The sequence below is a fragment of the Chanodichthys erythropterus genome, chromosome 15, assembly GCF_024489055.1.
Source record: "Chanodichthys erythropterus isolate Z2021 chromosome 15, ASM2448905v1, whole genome shotgun sequence".
Classification (NCBI taxonomy): domain Eukaryota; kingdom Metazoa; phylum Chordata; class Actinopteri; order Cypriniformes; family Xenocyprididae; genus Chanodichthys; species Chanodichthys erythropterus.
In genome coordinates this window covers 5,387,044-5,403,678 of record NC_090235.1, presented here as the reverse complement: position 1 = coordinate 5,403,678, position 16,635 = coordinate 5,387,044, and the positions used below count along the sequence as shown (strand labels likewise).

General features: G+C 39.6%; 1 protein-coding gene across 1 annotated transcript; it reads left to right on the top strand.

Annotated features, from left to right (window-relative positions):
* The first annotated feature begins 604 nt into the window (after positions 1–604).
* efna1a (ephrin-A1a) lies at positions 605–16,411 on the top strand. The gene is made up of 5 exons (XM_067411154.1): positions 605–885; positions 13,001–13,296; positions 14,189–14,254; positions 14,375–14,464; positions 15,996–16,411. The coding sequence occupies exons 1-5, from the start codon at positions 788–790 to the stop codon at positions 16,118–16,120; spliced, it is 675 nt and encodes a 224-aa protein (XP_067267255.1). The 5' UTR covers positions 605–787; the 3' UTR covers positions 16,121–16,411.
* Positions 16,412–16,635: the final 224 nt, after the last annotated feature.

Here is a 16,635-nt window from a genome sequence, read left to right as displayed (position 1 = left end):
GAGAACATGATTTGTTTGACTCTTCTCTGTTGGAGGTTAATCAATTGTATTCAACTCATTCATCAAGTATAAACTACTAGAGAAAACAAAAAGACAGACCAAATTGGATTGACCAAAGACTAGCCTAACTTGCATTTCGAGTCTGTGTGAAAGTGTCAATGGCTTGTTCTTTATAGAGACTTTTGTTGATTGTGGAAGATGAAAGCATTTATACCCTAAGTGTTAAAAGCAGGCATTTCCAACATTTAGCACTTTAGTTCTGTCGCATAATCCAATCAGAACGCGATGTCCTTTGACTGCCCGGGAGGGAATCGATATTAAACGTTTATTGTTAATCATATTGTGTTTGTTCCATAACCATGTCAGATTTCCAAGAATAGTTTATCACAGTATATTCGAGAAAATATGTTTTCAATCGATTCCCCAACGTCATTCTGAGCTACAAGCTACAATACATCTGTAGAGGGCGATCGACTGCTTCTCCGTTGTGGAGAATGAAGTCTGTCTGTTGATTGGCTGCTGGAGCTGTGGGCGTGGCTTGTGCGAAGGACTTTCTACAAAACCAAAATGCGACGCAAAGAAAGTTTCATTCAGCACTGAATACATAGATAACAGACGCGGATCTCTTGATTTATTGTCAGTCTTTGTAGCGCTGAGTACAAACCGCACATTAACTAGTTTAAGAGCAGTTTATAGCTACACGGCTGTACGGAAACAGGGCTTTAGAAAAAACTTTACCTATAGCTGGTAATTTTCTTAATTTGGATTGAATCACAGAGGGTCTATAATGGATCTGGTGTGGCTTTTATACCTCTCAGCGAGTATCTGCGCTTTGCTCGTTTCTGCTGAGAGACACACTGTTTTCTGGAATAGTACCAACCCTAAGTAAGTAGCTACTTTTGTCATTTCTACCTCATTTATCCCTGAATTTAATGTTGTGATAGGCTAATGCGCTGAAACGCTGCTAGTAATAACTTTTTGCGAACTCCAGCATCATTCATTTTGGTATTTAATTGTTTTGTAAGGTTTAAATAAATTATTAGAACTTTTTTTTTCTTCATGTTAATGTTTATTTGCATTTAATACTGGTTTTATGGTCAGTGAATTTAGTAAGTCTGCAGAGTTAAAGACTCGTGCTTGTTTACACTGTGGATGCGTTTTGACGTGATGTTAGGCTACATCTTTACCTGTAACAGATTGCATAATCCAGGCACTCTTATTGCGTCATAATCTATCTATTACCCATTACCGGAATGATTGTTTACCTGTTTGTACATGTGATCATCTATCTATCTGCCTCTTTCTAAGAAGAATTGATGTTCGCTGGGTGTGTGCTGACTATGCTCGTTCTCGTACACATTTTAACAGGAATAGAAGCCTAAGTTATGGTTATGGTCATTTTTTATTTAATGTACACTCAACATTAAAATACCTTCACGGACCTGGCTTTATTTGGCGTTGTTAATTCATGAGTTGAAAATTAAGATTAAATTGAAAATACGAGGAAGCGTACGGGAGCGTTTTATTTTTTGACGTGTAGCTATGAATCCGTGAGGTGTTGAAATAGGTGCTGAATGCTGAGTGACTTTTCCGATGACTGATAGGCGTAGAGCAGATGACTGGAGCTGGGATTGCAAAACTCGAATTGCCGATACGAGGAAAACGCGAACGAATCAATTCTGAACCTTTTTAAAGATTCTGTTGAACCGACTCACCGAGCGTTTGCGGTGGACTGAAAGGAGAACTTTGTTTCTGTGTATATACAAAGCAAGGTGGTTCAATGTATTCTCCAGCGGGTAAGAAATTTCATCTGGCGAAACAAACTCTAACTAAATAGCGTATGAAACTAAATACAGCAGTATTTATCCAAATATTAAACCACAAAAGGCATTAATTTTCTCGCATTGACTTCTGAGAACACTTTTGAGTGAAGACCACAGTCTCGGGTGAAGACTCAAAGGAGTTCTTGATTTTAAACCGGTTCACTGAAACGAACCGATTCGTTCAAATGAATCAGATTTCTTGAAGCTAAACCTGGCAAATAAGATGTGGGGTCAGGCTGAGTTACAGTAATGTTTTTGTCAACTTTGAATTATTCAAGACTTCAGATGCAAAAGCCTCTAAGTGCCGTCTGAAATTTTCTTCTAAAATGAGCATTTTTATCAAGCTTGTATGTTTATGTTCAGTTATTTCACTTTAATGTCAATGAAAATGACCTATTAATTGCCATTAAAGTGAACTCACTGAACCTAAACATACAAGCTTGATTAAAAAATGCTAATTTTAGAAGAAAATTTCAGACGGCACTTAGAGGCTTTTGCATCTGAAGTCTTCAATTGGTGTTAATAGTCCAAGATCTATTCCAAGAGCCCAAAGGCAGTGAAACTGAATTAGTGTAGAAACACATATAACACAGAAAACACACACACACATTTAACCCATCCACTCTTAGAACAATAAGCGTTTGCTTCAGCAGATGTAATGATTATGTCAATGTCCAAACAACAGCGATCATTTTAGCGCCTGTGTAATCCACACACTTACTATTTTTATTCCATATCATAATCCCCCCCCACCAACCCCTCTCTCTCCCTCTCTCTCTCTCTCTCTCCCTCTCTCTCTCTCTCTCTCTGTGATCTAATCCTGTTTTCATAGAAATACCAGAGGGGCTGGTGGAGATGCTTTCGTTTTTTTTCTGCACTCCTTTTTTTTCTCCCTTTATTCACTTCTTTCTTTCTGCATTTCTTTTTTTTTTTTTTTCAATTCATTATACAAAGGAAATAAAGTCCAGTAAATATTATAATGTGACTGCATTTGCATTCATATCTCTGATGCATATGTTTGACAGCCTGTGTGCATATGTGTGTAGGTGTGTATAAGTCTTGGGGGGAAGGATGACTCTAGGGTCATCAGACCATTGCAGCTGAGCACACTTTTTTTTTTCTTCAGCATGAGAGGTGATTCTGAGTCAGGTCGTGTCAACACGCATGTTTGAATTTGTTGGTGCATGTTCTTATTGTGCTTGCAGCTGCTTGCTGAAACACATGTGTTGTAGTGTTGCTCACGGTCGATTGTTGATCAATTGGAAGGTGTGTTTCTGTGAGAGCTGATTAAGGAGTGTCCTGGTGAGCAGTTGTAACTCAGCACTTGTTTATGATTCACTGACTCACTCGTATATTTATTAACCAAACTTCCTCTGTTAAATTCTCTGTGCGCTCCTGCAGAGTGTGTTTTTCTCTGTTTAACTATTTGGAAGTACAACTTTATGACTTGTAATTCATTAAAGGAATCGTTCACCCAAAATTAAAAATGATTTATTTATATTGTTGCAAGCCGAAAGCGACAGAAAGCAGTGCACCATCATCATATTAACAGATATCATAAAAGAGCTCCAATTGACTATATTCCAAGATTTCTGAAGTCACATGATAGCTTTGTGTGAGGAACAGAACAAGTCATTACTCACTGAAAATGTGGCCTAGATTTCTTTGGCATGTTTATGAAAGTTCAGGAGATGAGGACAAAGTCCATTTCATGAACAATTCATTCTTTTAAGTGGAATCATTTCAATGTTCAATCAGTTTATCCAGTTCATAAAACTTGTCTGAAGTGTTCATGAATTATATACTCACCAACTCAATGATCTGGTCCTTTTTTATGAATAACAACTAAAATGTTGTGGGTTTTTTTCACTCAGCCTTCACCACATGCATGACTTCAGAAGATTTGGAATAGAGTACATAACTATATAATGGTTAACTGGCAAAAAAGTTCATTAACCAGTTTTATTTTTTATTTTTTGATGATTTGGAAGCTTGAAAGCTCCAGTCCCATTTATTGTAATAGTATGGCAAAGAGTGATTAATACACCATTCACAATTTTTCCTTTCATGTTCCATATATGGAAACATGGAATGACAAGAGATTAAGTAAAAAATGACAGAAATTTCATTTGTTGTGTGAACTAATCTTTTAATATTACTCATGGATGCTAAATCTTATTTTATCAGCACTTAAAGGCTTATAGAGATTTCTTCTCTTTCTGTATCTTTCTTCTGTCTCTTTTTCTCTTTCTTTGGCTTCGCTCTCTCTCTCCTACCTGTCCTACCCAAACCTCCTCCCTTTCCTCTGGCTGCTTGCCCTGTACCGCATGGTTAACTGGCACAAAGTTCAACCTCTCCTCTGCTGCTTTTTCTTTAACTCTTTCCCTCTATCGTTTTGCTCTGCCCCAATCCCATCGGTACCCCAAAACTCTCCGACCTCCTCACATTTTTGCTTTTTCTCCGCTTGTTCGCGATCACCCCATTGTGTTACTGTTTCACCCTGTAAAAAGGCCTTTTACATGGTTTAATTCAGCCAGAAATGGGGCTTTCTTGGTTTTCTACCCAAAATGTCCCATTCACTGGTGTTTTTTCCAGGGAATGGGGCTTTTTGCTTGTGGGGTTTTGCCAGCTAAGTGCTTTTTTGTTATACGTTCCAGCCAAATTAGCACGCTCCCACCACAGATCTGCAGTGGAACAAAACCAGGGGCTAGTGTGACCAATTGCGGGGCAGAGTTCACAGCCGAAATGAAGAGCCATTCATGCGGTGTGTCTGTCACTGTGCGCGTCTGTAAATGTGTGCGGAGAGGAGAAGTGGAGATAGAAACCGGTGATAAAGTGCCATTTTGCTTTTGTCTACATGTCACTTAGCATTAAACTCATCAGATCTGTGTGTGTTACACTGACAGTGAGAGAGTGAGTGATGAAGTGCCATTCACTCTCTGTAGTCTGTCACTCTCTCTGGTGGCCTTCAAATAGGGAGGCCGCCACTCGAGCCCACCTCTTTCCTGGTCTCCTGTCTGGCTTCTCCCTCATTCCCTCTACCTTTTATCTCAGCCATACACACCAGAGCTTTTCATCCTTTTATTCAGTTCCTGTCCTTATTTCCTTTCTCTCTGTGAAAGAAGGGAGAAAAAGAGGTGTTAATTTTTTTCTTTGCCTTTCTTTATCGGTGTTGGCAGCCATAACCACCAGAGCCTGTCTCGCTTCCCTTTTCTCCTCCCTTTCACCTTCTTCATGCCTATTCCGTCCATTCCCTTACTCTGAATTCAGGCGATATCCACGGAATACAGATGGCTGTCATTCACAAAGCTCTACAGATTCCCGCCCATTGAGTGTTTGTTTTTTAGCTAGTTTAGTGCACATTTCCATTTAAAGGGTTATTCACTCAAAAAAGAAAATTGTCATTGTTTACTCCCACGGAAATGGTCAAGCACCCAGGGAAAAACATGAGATATTCTCTATTCATTTTAACCAATAAAAAAATCAATTGAGATTCGAGAACCTCTCTGATTGATGGATCTCACAAGGGGTCCTGGCGGCTCGTAATACACACAATTCTACCATTATATTTAGCATTACAACATAACCTGACACAAAAGCTTGTGCTTTCTGGGTTTTTGTTAAATTGCATTATAAGTAATTAACTCCATAATCATCAGCAGTGGTGGATCCTGGCATTGGCATAGGCAGCCACTTAGGATGGCATGGGGCACTATAAAGGGAGTATGCAGCTTCATGGAGTGTGGGCACCCACCGGCAGAAACATAAATCGTTCCAAGTCCATAAGACTTTCATTCATCTTCGAAAAACAAATGAAAATCAAGGAAGTACTATATTTGATAAGCTATATATGTGCATCGGTCGAAGTTTATATATGAATAAAAGCCTAAATTTAAAGGGGACCTATAATGCCCCTTTTACAAAATGTAATATAAGTCTCTGGTGTCCACAGGATGTGTCTGTGAAGTTTCAGCTCAAAATACCCCACAGATCATTTATTATAGCTTGTCAAATTTGCCCCTGGGTGTGAGCAAAAACACAACTTTTTTTGCATCTGTCCCTTTAAATGCAAATGAGCTGCTGCTCCCGGCCCCCTTTCCAAAAGAGGGCGGAGTTTTACCAGCTCACGCTTAGGTTGCTCAACAACAACAACAAAGCTGGAGAATCTCACGCTGCCAAAATGGCGATTGTCAGTAACGGCATTCAGCCTTACTTTGTTCAAACCGGAGTCGGACACTGATGGAAGAAGTTACAACTTTTACAATGCAACTCGTTGACTTGCATTTGCCGTCAAGCTGTCCGACGTAAAATGACGGCATGGCAACAACACTTTACTACAACAACTCTTCCTCTTCTCTAAAACAGCCCAACATGGCCTCGCCCCCTTTGTTGCGTGTTCTCGGGGGCAGGGTTTATGTTTTGTGGTTTGTGAGGTCACCAACTCAGGAAGCTCGTTGTAGTCTCTATACCAGCCATTTGTTGTAGTCCTTAAAAAGCGATTTCTGTAGAAGAAAATCTCCCTTTGCATTGAACTTTGAGCATTATAACTTTGCAGATGTTGATGCTCAAACACATTACACACTAACTAAAGTTAAAAAAAGTGAAATCATAATCAACCACCCCTTTAAATTTGTTCATCATATAAAGTGTCAAAATAAACCTCTCAGTTTATATGGATTATGTTTCCTTATGTTTAATGAAGTGAATTGACTCAGTGGAGGAACCAAAATCTCTCAGATTTCATTAAAAATCTCATCATTTTTCTTTTTGAAGATGAAACACAAACATTTTACACATTTTAAAGATAAACCCATTCCGCAGAATTGACTTCTTCCTTCCCTCCATCCCTTCTCCAGATTGTAATCGGCTTTTAATCTGTCGTCTTATAAATTTTATCTTGCTTTTTTCGCTGATTGCTGACCCATGATAATCTTCTCTAGCAAAGTCCTTGTTGGTTCAGGCTTCTACATGCAGTCCCTATCAGGCAGAAGTGCTTTCTTTATATAATTGCTTATATAATGTATAACGAAATGTGTGAATTTTGTTTACCGTGTTGTAATTTACAAACCTCTGTGAACAAGTGAACTCTAGCCAAAGGTTGAGGAGACTGCCTTTTCCCTCGTTAAGCATGAGTTTCCTGGCCAAGTGTTTTCCCGGGAAAATGGCACATCCTGCGTGTACAATAAACAATACCTTTCTCACACACTCGCGCACGCAAGCGACCCTTTTCTTACACGAGTCTCAGACACACACTTCCTCGTACGCATGCATACTCTTTGAATTATTATTCACACGAGTTAAAGGGCTTGAGAAAGTGATAGTTTTGTCTACAGCTCAGTTTCAAGAAAACACGTGCCTTTACACCTTTGTCTTTAATTTTTCCCTCTGTACTTTCCCACACACTTCATTTTAAATGTTCATTACACCTGCAGCAATAATACTGTTATCTTTCTCTCTTATCATACAGTGATGTCACAGTATTTCACTCCCTCAGATTCCCAGAATTGTTCTTACTTCTCGCAATCATTTCGTTTCCTCCCTTTCATCTTATTATTGAACATCTTTGATTTATCTTAAATGTTTCATCAGTTCCTTTCATATTTAAGAACAGCTGAATGTGTATTTAAAGCTGTGTTTACAATAATACACTAAGTATTTGTCAGGGATGTGTTATGTGTGAGAGTGTGTGTTTGTTGTGTTAGGATCTTGTTGTCACAATCTCAACCCCATGAGTTTTTGTCTCCGCACTCTTGTTGTTTGTACTGTTCTTGAATGGGCTGGTTTTTAAGGTGAAGGTCCATTCCCACGACGCGTCGCACGCATTTTATTACGACACGGTGCGAGAGGCCACGCCCCCTGCAGGATGGCTATTGCTTAAACAATGCAAGGAACTACTGAAGCCATTTTCATAGTGATATGAGTCGCCTTCTGTGCTTCTCATTTCCCTTCACACTGAGTGCTTCCGTGTTTTTAATTATTTATGGAATTTATTTATCTACGAGAGGATATCGTAGCTGGGCAAAGCCAATTGATAAAGTTGACCAGTATTTACTGTGACAGATCGGACAAATAAGGAATTAAGCAACTAATTCCTAAAGCAGCTTTTAAGACACCATACCAATTAAGAGTTTAGGAATATAGCTTATGTTATTATAAACACCTTAGATTGTCAGCTATATTTGCTTTAAAAAAAATTGTGAAACTGTATTTTTGAGTAGATCTTTATCGCATGCCATTTCTTTACAAAAGAGAAAAGAGTTCAGTCATTGGAGAAAGCAAATCTGACATCTTGATCAGTGGTGCTGAGAGACAAAAGATTGAGCAATTTGAAGAGAAAGAAAAAAGATTGATGTCGATAAGATGAATGTAAACAAGATGGATTGAAAAAACCCCAGTGTGGAATATTGTCTCAAATGGAGGAACTGGTCGAATTTAGTTGCTATGGCAATCGAGAAGGGCCAGAGTTGGTGTCCACAAACGTAGGTCACTAACCAACATACCGTGAATTCCAGCTAATCGGTTTATGATTGGTTGAGAGCGCCTTGGGGGCGGGGTCGCAGGGAGAATGAATGGGGGATCAAACAGGCTTATTGAGTGCTGAGAGACGAACCGAGAGAGTGGACAGAGATGGATGGATTGAAGAAAAGATGAAAGAACGAGACTGGTCCGAGTTGGGGCGAGGACAAGCACAAGAGCTGGCTCCGTTTTTGGTGTATCAAAGGATTCTTTGCTTTTTTTCCTTTCTTTGCATTCTTTATCTCTCTTACACCTGCACAGTACAAAGCTTCTTCTCATTTTTTTTGCGAAAATCTAGAAAAAAAATTCCTTTCCAAACCAAACTGCCACACCAATTCATTTCCCTTTTTCCTTCCATCGCTCTTTTTCTACCTCCCCGCCAGCCTTTGTTGCATTTCCAACCAAGCCACTCCACTGTAACGCTCCAACTGTGTTTCAGAACAATAAAGAGCTTGCTATGGGCCCCTCATCTCTCTCTCTCTTTCTGCTTGCATTAAACTGAATGAGGCCCCTGGCCCTTCGGCAACCTAGGCTGGGTAATCCCGGAGCACAGAGCACCCGATGATCCTGCCACACTGCATTCCGAACCAGTCACCCAGAACAACGGCGCTTGCATTAGCACTGAATTAAAGCGGCAGAGGTTTCAGGGGCTAATGACAGTCATTTCAGCCAGTGAACGCAGGTGTGAGGGCGAGAGTGAAGGATGGATATTTGAACAGATCCGGGGTCAGAATTTCATTAATTACCATTTAGACTGTAGTATCAGGTGGTGAAAGCTACAAAAGATCGCAGATCGAATGACAGGGATGTCGGCAGGCCTATTGTTGGAGTGTGTGTGTGTGGCAAAATGTGTTTAAATACCCCAGACCTTCCCTTATAAACAGGTGAATGTGGAAAGAATGTTAACTTGTGCGTTTTCTAGAGTGTTAACTAACATCCCTGCGTGTGTGTGTGTGTGTGTGTGTGTGTGTGTGTGTGTGTGTGTGTGTGTGTGTGTGTGTGTGTGTGTGTGTGTGTGTGTGTGTTAAGGTCTGTGCTGCTGACTCCGAGCATTTCCTCAACCCCTCACCCCCCCACTGATCATCCCCCCGTTTCTCTGAGCTCCAACATTCCAGCGAGTGATAGAGTGTTGAAATGAGAGAGGGAGAGGAGGGAGAGACCAATTGATAGACAGACTTAGAGGGGGTAAAAAAGAACAACAACGACAAAACTTTGAACTAAAGATTAAGAGACCTGAGCTTAACCCTACAGTTGTCCATTTGGCATCTATCGGCAGAGCATTCCACTGATATTTACAGGAAGTTGAGTTCAGGATTAAAGAACTTCAGTTATTCACTTGTTACGGTAAGCACGGACGTGACTCACAAGCACCCGCATTCGTCCGCCAGGTTTCAGATTTCATAATTTAAGCATAGAGTTCATACATTCGTTCTCATTTTCACTTGAATAATTAAGAAATAATAATGATAATCATTTTTTTTTGTATTATTTGGTTTGATTTTGATATTTTTTTGTTCTATCATTTTTAGACTTAGATTTTTTTATCATTATAGATAATAAAGCATAGTAACTTACAAGATTAAAAACTGAGAAAAAGAGAACATGTTTAATATCCCAGCTGCCTCTCTTTTTTAAAACTTAAGAGCATTATCAAGCCTTTTTTGAAGCCTGACAACAAAAAAAAGGACAAAGCATAAATGATTTAAGTTCATCAATGGATGCTCAAGATGAAGTTGAGCTCAGTATGTGTGATGAATGATGCAAGAATGAGCGAATGGCATTACTGTATGAATAAAGGCATTGATGAAGCAACTGTAGCGTTTGAAAGGACACTGGCGCAGGGAGCACCCGCTGACCCCTGTATTGAGACAGAGTCCATCCCCCACTGCTTTCTCCCACCCTCCCCACTGACTCCCAGCCCCCAGGGTCTGAGGGGGGAGCAGCATAATTGCCCCCCTCTGGGACCACTTTAATTCCAGTCTTTGTGTTTTAATTGCCCCCCCTCCCGACCCCTTTTTGATGAACACATTGGGGCCATACCACAAACAGATTTTAATCAGGGCTTTAACGGGGGGTGTGTGTTGCTGCTGCACCAGATGACTGCTCCCAAGCATCTGGTGACAGCATTTAAAGAATGTGAGACATGTAAATTATTATTGGCGGTGAGGTGTATTTGCTTCATTCATCACACAAAGATGCATCAGTATGTGACTGCCGTACACGGCCACCAGAGAATTGAAGTGTGTGTCTGGAAGTGCTAAGTTTGTGTGTGTGTGTTTGGATCTGCAGTGAGTGAAAGCAGCAGGCCAATTAAAAGGGCTGTATGTGTGTGTAAGACTAGAAGGGGTCTGGAGCCAGATCGTCTGTCCTAAGACCAAGGGGTCCCCCCCCCATCAACAAACAAGAAAAAGAGAGAGCGAGAGAGACTCTGCAGACTTTGATCATTGAGCAGACGTGTGGATGTTGTCACACACCGAGAGAAACACCCACTCCGAGAAATAACGCTACTGCCGTTTAAGCCAGACAGGGAGGAAAGCTGAAATTCTCCAGAAATTAGGGGGATCGCAGTTAGTGTCTGTGACGCTCATGTAGGCCCTTGAGAGGTTTGTGATTCAATTTTTCAGCTGAGCTCCTTACAAAGCTCCTTCATTATAAGTAATGGCTATGTTTCCAGATGGAAATTTTAAGTCTAAATGTTTTACATTTAAAAGCCACACAATTCAGATCCTTTGCGTAAACGGTGCAAGTTACAAATATGTGTAGTAATTGGTTACTATTTTCTAAATGATTGTTCATCCATGCATGTTTCATTTAAAAAAACAAATGATCTTGTCATTTTTAATCAATAAGTGATAACTCGATCTTCCGGTGACTTTTCTCAGGTGATGTATGCTGGAATTCGCTAATCATTTAGCCCACGTAAACCCTGCACCTTTTTTACTGTCGACTGCAAGCATGCATCTTCCTCCATCCAATCATCCAATGGACAGAAACCAAGTCCCCGCCCTATAGGGCTGGGACAGCATATCGATGAATCACGATTCGCGGATCGATTCTGATACTTTACGATTGCATCGTGATTCTCTCTTAAATTGAGTCTGTGCTTACTTTTTAACAGCAGATGGCGCTCTTGGCTAGTTTTTAACTGCATGCTCAAAGGCTCACGAAGAAGAGCGCTTGTGCGTCACACAGTGCCATCTGTTATTAAAAACTAAGCTCAGAATCGATTCGAGAGAGAATTGCGATACATTCAGAAAATATCAGAATCAATCCAGAATCATTTCTCGATATTTGATGCATCGTTTTATTGTCCCAGCCCTGACGCCCTAAATTTTTATCTTTTTCGATAGTCCTTCGATGTAAGTTACAATATGGAACAAAAGATCTGTCCTCATCATGACTTTAAGGGGTAGCAAGCATTAGCAAGCGTCACTCACAAAACTTGGCCTTTAATAGTAAATCTCAGACTGCAAAAAATCCGACTCCACAAGAAAGAAATACGTTTGAGAGTATGAGAAGTGAGCCTGATCTCCATCCAAAAAGTTGCGCCCGGGGAGCCCAAAAAGTTTTATAGCTGATTTTTAGACCTGGTTGATATTGAGCTCATGATAAAAATGTCTGAACCTGAGCTGAGCTCAGAAACAAACATATGGAAGCTAAAGTGGCATCCGATGATGGATGGATGGATGGATGAATAAATAAACGAGGGCATTCTTTCTACCTCTGGCGTTCTTCTATCAGTGGACAGCACATAAACAGAGATAGCACACTGCCAGAAGAGCTACAGGAGCAGAACTAAGAATGAAGCAAATGCCGGAGAGAGGGAGGGCGTGGAGACGAGCAGACAGGCAGACTGTCTCTGCCGCCTCCCTCCGTGTGTCAAATGAAAGGGAGAAGTGTGGCGTAGACAGGGTGTGTATGACTCCGTCAGCCGGAGTGTGTGTGTTTATCTGTAATGAGTAAGGTTGTGTTGACGAAAAACAGATTTCTTTCTCTATTTGTGTTTGTGAGTTTGAGCGTGTTTCTGCAGATAGTCAATAGTCATCACCTGGTGATGCAACCTGACAGATTGCAAATGTCTTTGCACAAATAAGACTCTGCTCTCACGAGGCGAGCGAGATCAATACGTTGCACACATTCACGCCATGTTCCTGCCATTTTCGCTAGCTCTGACCTATTCTCTGTCTACAGACAGCGTGCGGTTCGATCAATGAACCGATGTTTAGAATAATCTATAATCATGCATCTGTCCCGGCTTCTCTTCTGCAAAGAAATCAACATACTCATCTGTCTTTCCATTGTTCGCATTTTTTGTCTTTTCTTCCCTGTCGCCATCCCTTTGTGATTTGCCGTCTGGTCGTCTTTGAGATAGTATTGTAGATCAATGCAAGGGCAATTGAAAATGTGATTGCATCAGGCTTGGCATTCAAGTCACTCGCTCTGTGAAAGTTCTTTAAATGAAGAATTCTTGTCACCACTGGGAGTGACATCGCTGGAGTTATTCTCGTTTTCTTGCTTCTTGCTTGCTGCCGATCTGTAATATTAGATGATCTTGTCTCCCAAAATTGAGTTTCATAGCTTATTTATATTTGCTTCATTGCATTGCTCTTATAAAGTTTGTCTACAAAAAAATATTTATGAAATCTGTCTTATTCCTTCAGGTTCCGAAAGAACAACTATGCGGTTGAGGTACGCCTCAATGACTACCTAGACATCGTGTGCCCTCACTACCCACTGGGCGAAGTGCCGTCACAGGACGCCGAGCGCTACGTGCTCTACATGGTGGAACGTGAAGACTATGACACTTGCCGGCCACAATCTTACGACCAGATGCGCTGGGAATGCGGCCACCCTTTCGCCCCGCACGCACCCGAAAAGTTCTCCGAGAAGTTCCAGCGCTTCACTCCATTCACTCTGGGAAAAGAGTTCCGACAGGGCGAGAGCTACTACTACATCTGTGAGTACAGGCCTTAAAAAGTTTGCACTTAAATTGCACTTAAGCTATGAATGCGAACATTTATGGTGGGTTGTTTTGAAGAATGGTTAGGGGTGGAAATGTTTTCTAACATCTGAAAACCGGTTATAGATTTATTGCCCCACAAACCATACGCTGAATGCAAAGTCTATGAGTCATATTTGAGCCCTTCTTTAGCACCACAGTAATGAATACATTTCAATTTGCGTTGTGGACTGCTAAACTGGCAGCAGAACCGCTACGTGTCTTTCTGGCATCCCCACGGGCTATCCTTGGGGAGTTTGGGCAGTCGGAAACACAAGGAACGCAATTCAGCGAGCATGTGGAATAGGATATGGAGGTCTAGAATTAACAATGGTGAAATTCAGCAACCCAATTTAGACCCTTCTAGGAAAGCGTACTTCTGAAAAAGCTAATTTTGCAAACACTGTGCAGTAAAAAGTGGAGTGTTTGATGGATAAAATGCATTAGATCCACTGTGACGGTGTGGAAAGATCCATGTCAGTTTAAAGTCAAACACAAATATGTTTGTTTTTTTATTATTATTATTATTATTAAAGCACAACTATACCCAATTTTCTCAACTTTTTGACACACCATCCATTAAGTCAATGGATTTGCAGCCTGACACAGTGTAAACTCTAGTGTGTAGGCACCTTAAGAATTAGAGTACAGTTCGGTAATAAAAGAGATCAGACACAGGTCACCGGTCCAGGTGGCTGCTGCTGAAGAGAAGTGGATTAGCCACTACACGTCTAACACTATTAACCTCCTTTATAATTAACCTGTCTGCTACCCATTTACTCATTTACCTCCCTACATTGTCCTTTTATCTTCCTCTATCCTGACAGCCTTCTCTTTTTTTGCCTTACAGCCAAACCACTGCACCACCACGGAGAGGAGTGTCTGAGACTCAGAGTAGACGTAGTTGCCAATGATGGTGAGTATCGACGCCCTGGTGGTGTGTAGGTGAACTGGCAGATTTTAAAATTCCACAAATTTTGCATGTCAGATGATCTGTGTATTCACTGGTGGGTTTTTTTTTTTATTTCCCATTTAGGCTCTCAAGAAGCCAGGGTTGGCACAGGAAGTGGATCTAAGGTGGGCACAGGGGGAGGTGCTCACACACCCTCTAATCGGTTACCAGCAGGTATGGTCACATCGATTAAGTTTTAAAACTCTATTTATGTGTGTGTGTGTGTGTGTGTGTGTGTGTGTGTGTGTGTGTGTGTGTGTGTGTGTGTGTGTGTGTGTGTGTGTGTGTGTGTGTAATATATATATATATAAATTTCGGTTTTACCGAATGACACTCTTGGTTATACCAAATGACAAAAAATATTTTGCTAGCTAGCTAGATATCAGCCTGTTAGCATTGTTTGAAAAAATCGTCATTTGGTATAACCAAAAGTGTCATTCCAAAGTGTCAAAACCAAAATTTTGGCAAAAGGACAATCAAACATTTTATATTTAGTACAAGTTTTTAAAATATATAACAACATTTTCCATGTTTTATAGCGGTTGTACCGAATGACGTTATGTTTCGGGACATGCATATGAGTAGGGCTGCACAACAAATAATCGCGATTAATCGTTTGCAAAATAAAAGTCTGTGTTTACATAATATATGTGTGTGTTCTGTGTATAATAATTATGTATATATAAATACATGCACATGCATGTATAAATTTAAGAAATATATGCAAATATAAATATATATATATATATTTATATATATTTCATATCACATAAATATAAATATTTTATATATAAATATCATTTTTTTCTTAAATATATTCATGTATGTGCATGTATTTATATATACATAATTATTATACACAGAACACACACATATATTATGTAAACACAGACTTTTATTTTGCAAACGATTAATCGCGATTAATCGTTGTGCAGCCCTACATATGAGCAAGTGAAAACATGAATTTTTCAAATAGTTAAAAGAGAGTTAGTTACTTTGCTTCATGGCCATGTGGTTCTGTGTGAATGATGTCACATCCTGTCGCATGACTTGATCCAAAATGGTCCCTTTATATTGGTTACTCCGAATGACATTAATGAAATACATTTTTCTCATAACAAAACGATGACTTCTACACAAAATTTTAATACCAGTTGCACTATGTTGATATATGATGTTATAAAATCATGCCAGAATAAAAAATATATACATTCATTACATTTTAAGCTATTTTAATCACAAATGAAATGGCTGTATTGGCCTTTGAACGGTTAAACCGAATGACCTTTTGACACTTAAAAATCGTTAAAATACCTTTATATGTAGCAAAATATAATTAAAACCTTTTAGATTCAATAAAAGAGTTCTAGTTGTACTACCTGTACTAACTTTGGATGTCAATTCTTTGTTTTTTATTATTATTAAGGCCTTTGGACAGAAAAATGACCCGTCACGTCATTGACCCATATATATATATATATATATATATATATATATATATATATATATATATATATATATATATATATATATATATATATATATATATATATATATATATATATATATATATATATATATATATATATATATATATATATATATATATATATATATATAATATATAGGTTTCTGGCCTTATCTTTGTGTAACATCTCCAACTACTAAAAAACTAAATATCTAATATATTATTTCCATGTTACAGATGATCCTGTTGTGGCTCTTCCTGAAGTACAGAAAAGCACAAGGACAAACTCCGCCATTTCAGGAGCATCCTGGACTGTTCTCACAACCTTACTCCCACTTTTATTATTGTTGGTCCTACAGTGAGATGGACACTGGACTAAATTACACTTACAAAAGACTATATTGACGGCAGCCTGTGTTGATGGAAGCACACAGAGGTAGCTCTTTACATCCCAGTGCTGGCCATTGGGAGAAGCGTACAGGAAGCAGAGCTCTTTCACACTGCTGGTGGCGCTGGAGAAGCGTAACTGGAATTAAGAGGACTTTGAAATTTCGGACACTTCTAAAGAAACAAAAAAAACGAGACGTCAGTATTTTTCTGGAAATATTGTTCATGTTAAAAGGGTTGTTTTTTCTTTTTCCATTTTTTTTTTTCATATAAACGTCTGACCACTCAAAACCTGGATAAGTACAAACTGAAACAGTAATGCAGAATTGGAATTAACATGTACTTGGAATATGGACAACCTCTTTATTTGAGTGTCATAATGAGGGGACGCAAGCCAAGAATGAGCCAAAGACCACAGAGCTTCTCGCGGAGGAGTAGAGCGATCAAACCGTTCATTGTTTTCTCATGTTTTGTAGATCCAGAGAAATAA

Excerpts from the sequence above, each read along its gene's own strand:
- efna1a (XM_067411154.1), top strand. The coding sequence starts at position 788 with ATGGATCTGGTGTGGCTTTTATACCTCTCAGCGAGTATCTGCGCTTTG. Across the intron at positions 13,297-14,188 it reads CGAGAGCTACTACTACATCT|CCAAACCACTGCACCACCAC; the intron begins GTGAGTACAGGC and ends TTTGCCTTACAG. Across the intron at positions 14,465-15,995 it reads CTCTAATCGGTTACCAGCAG|ATGATCCTGTTGTGGCTCTT; the intron begins GTATGGTCACAT and ends TCCATGTTACAG.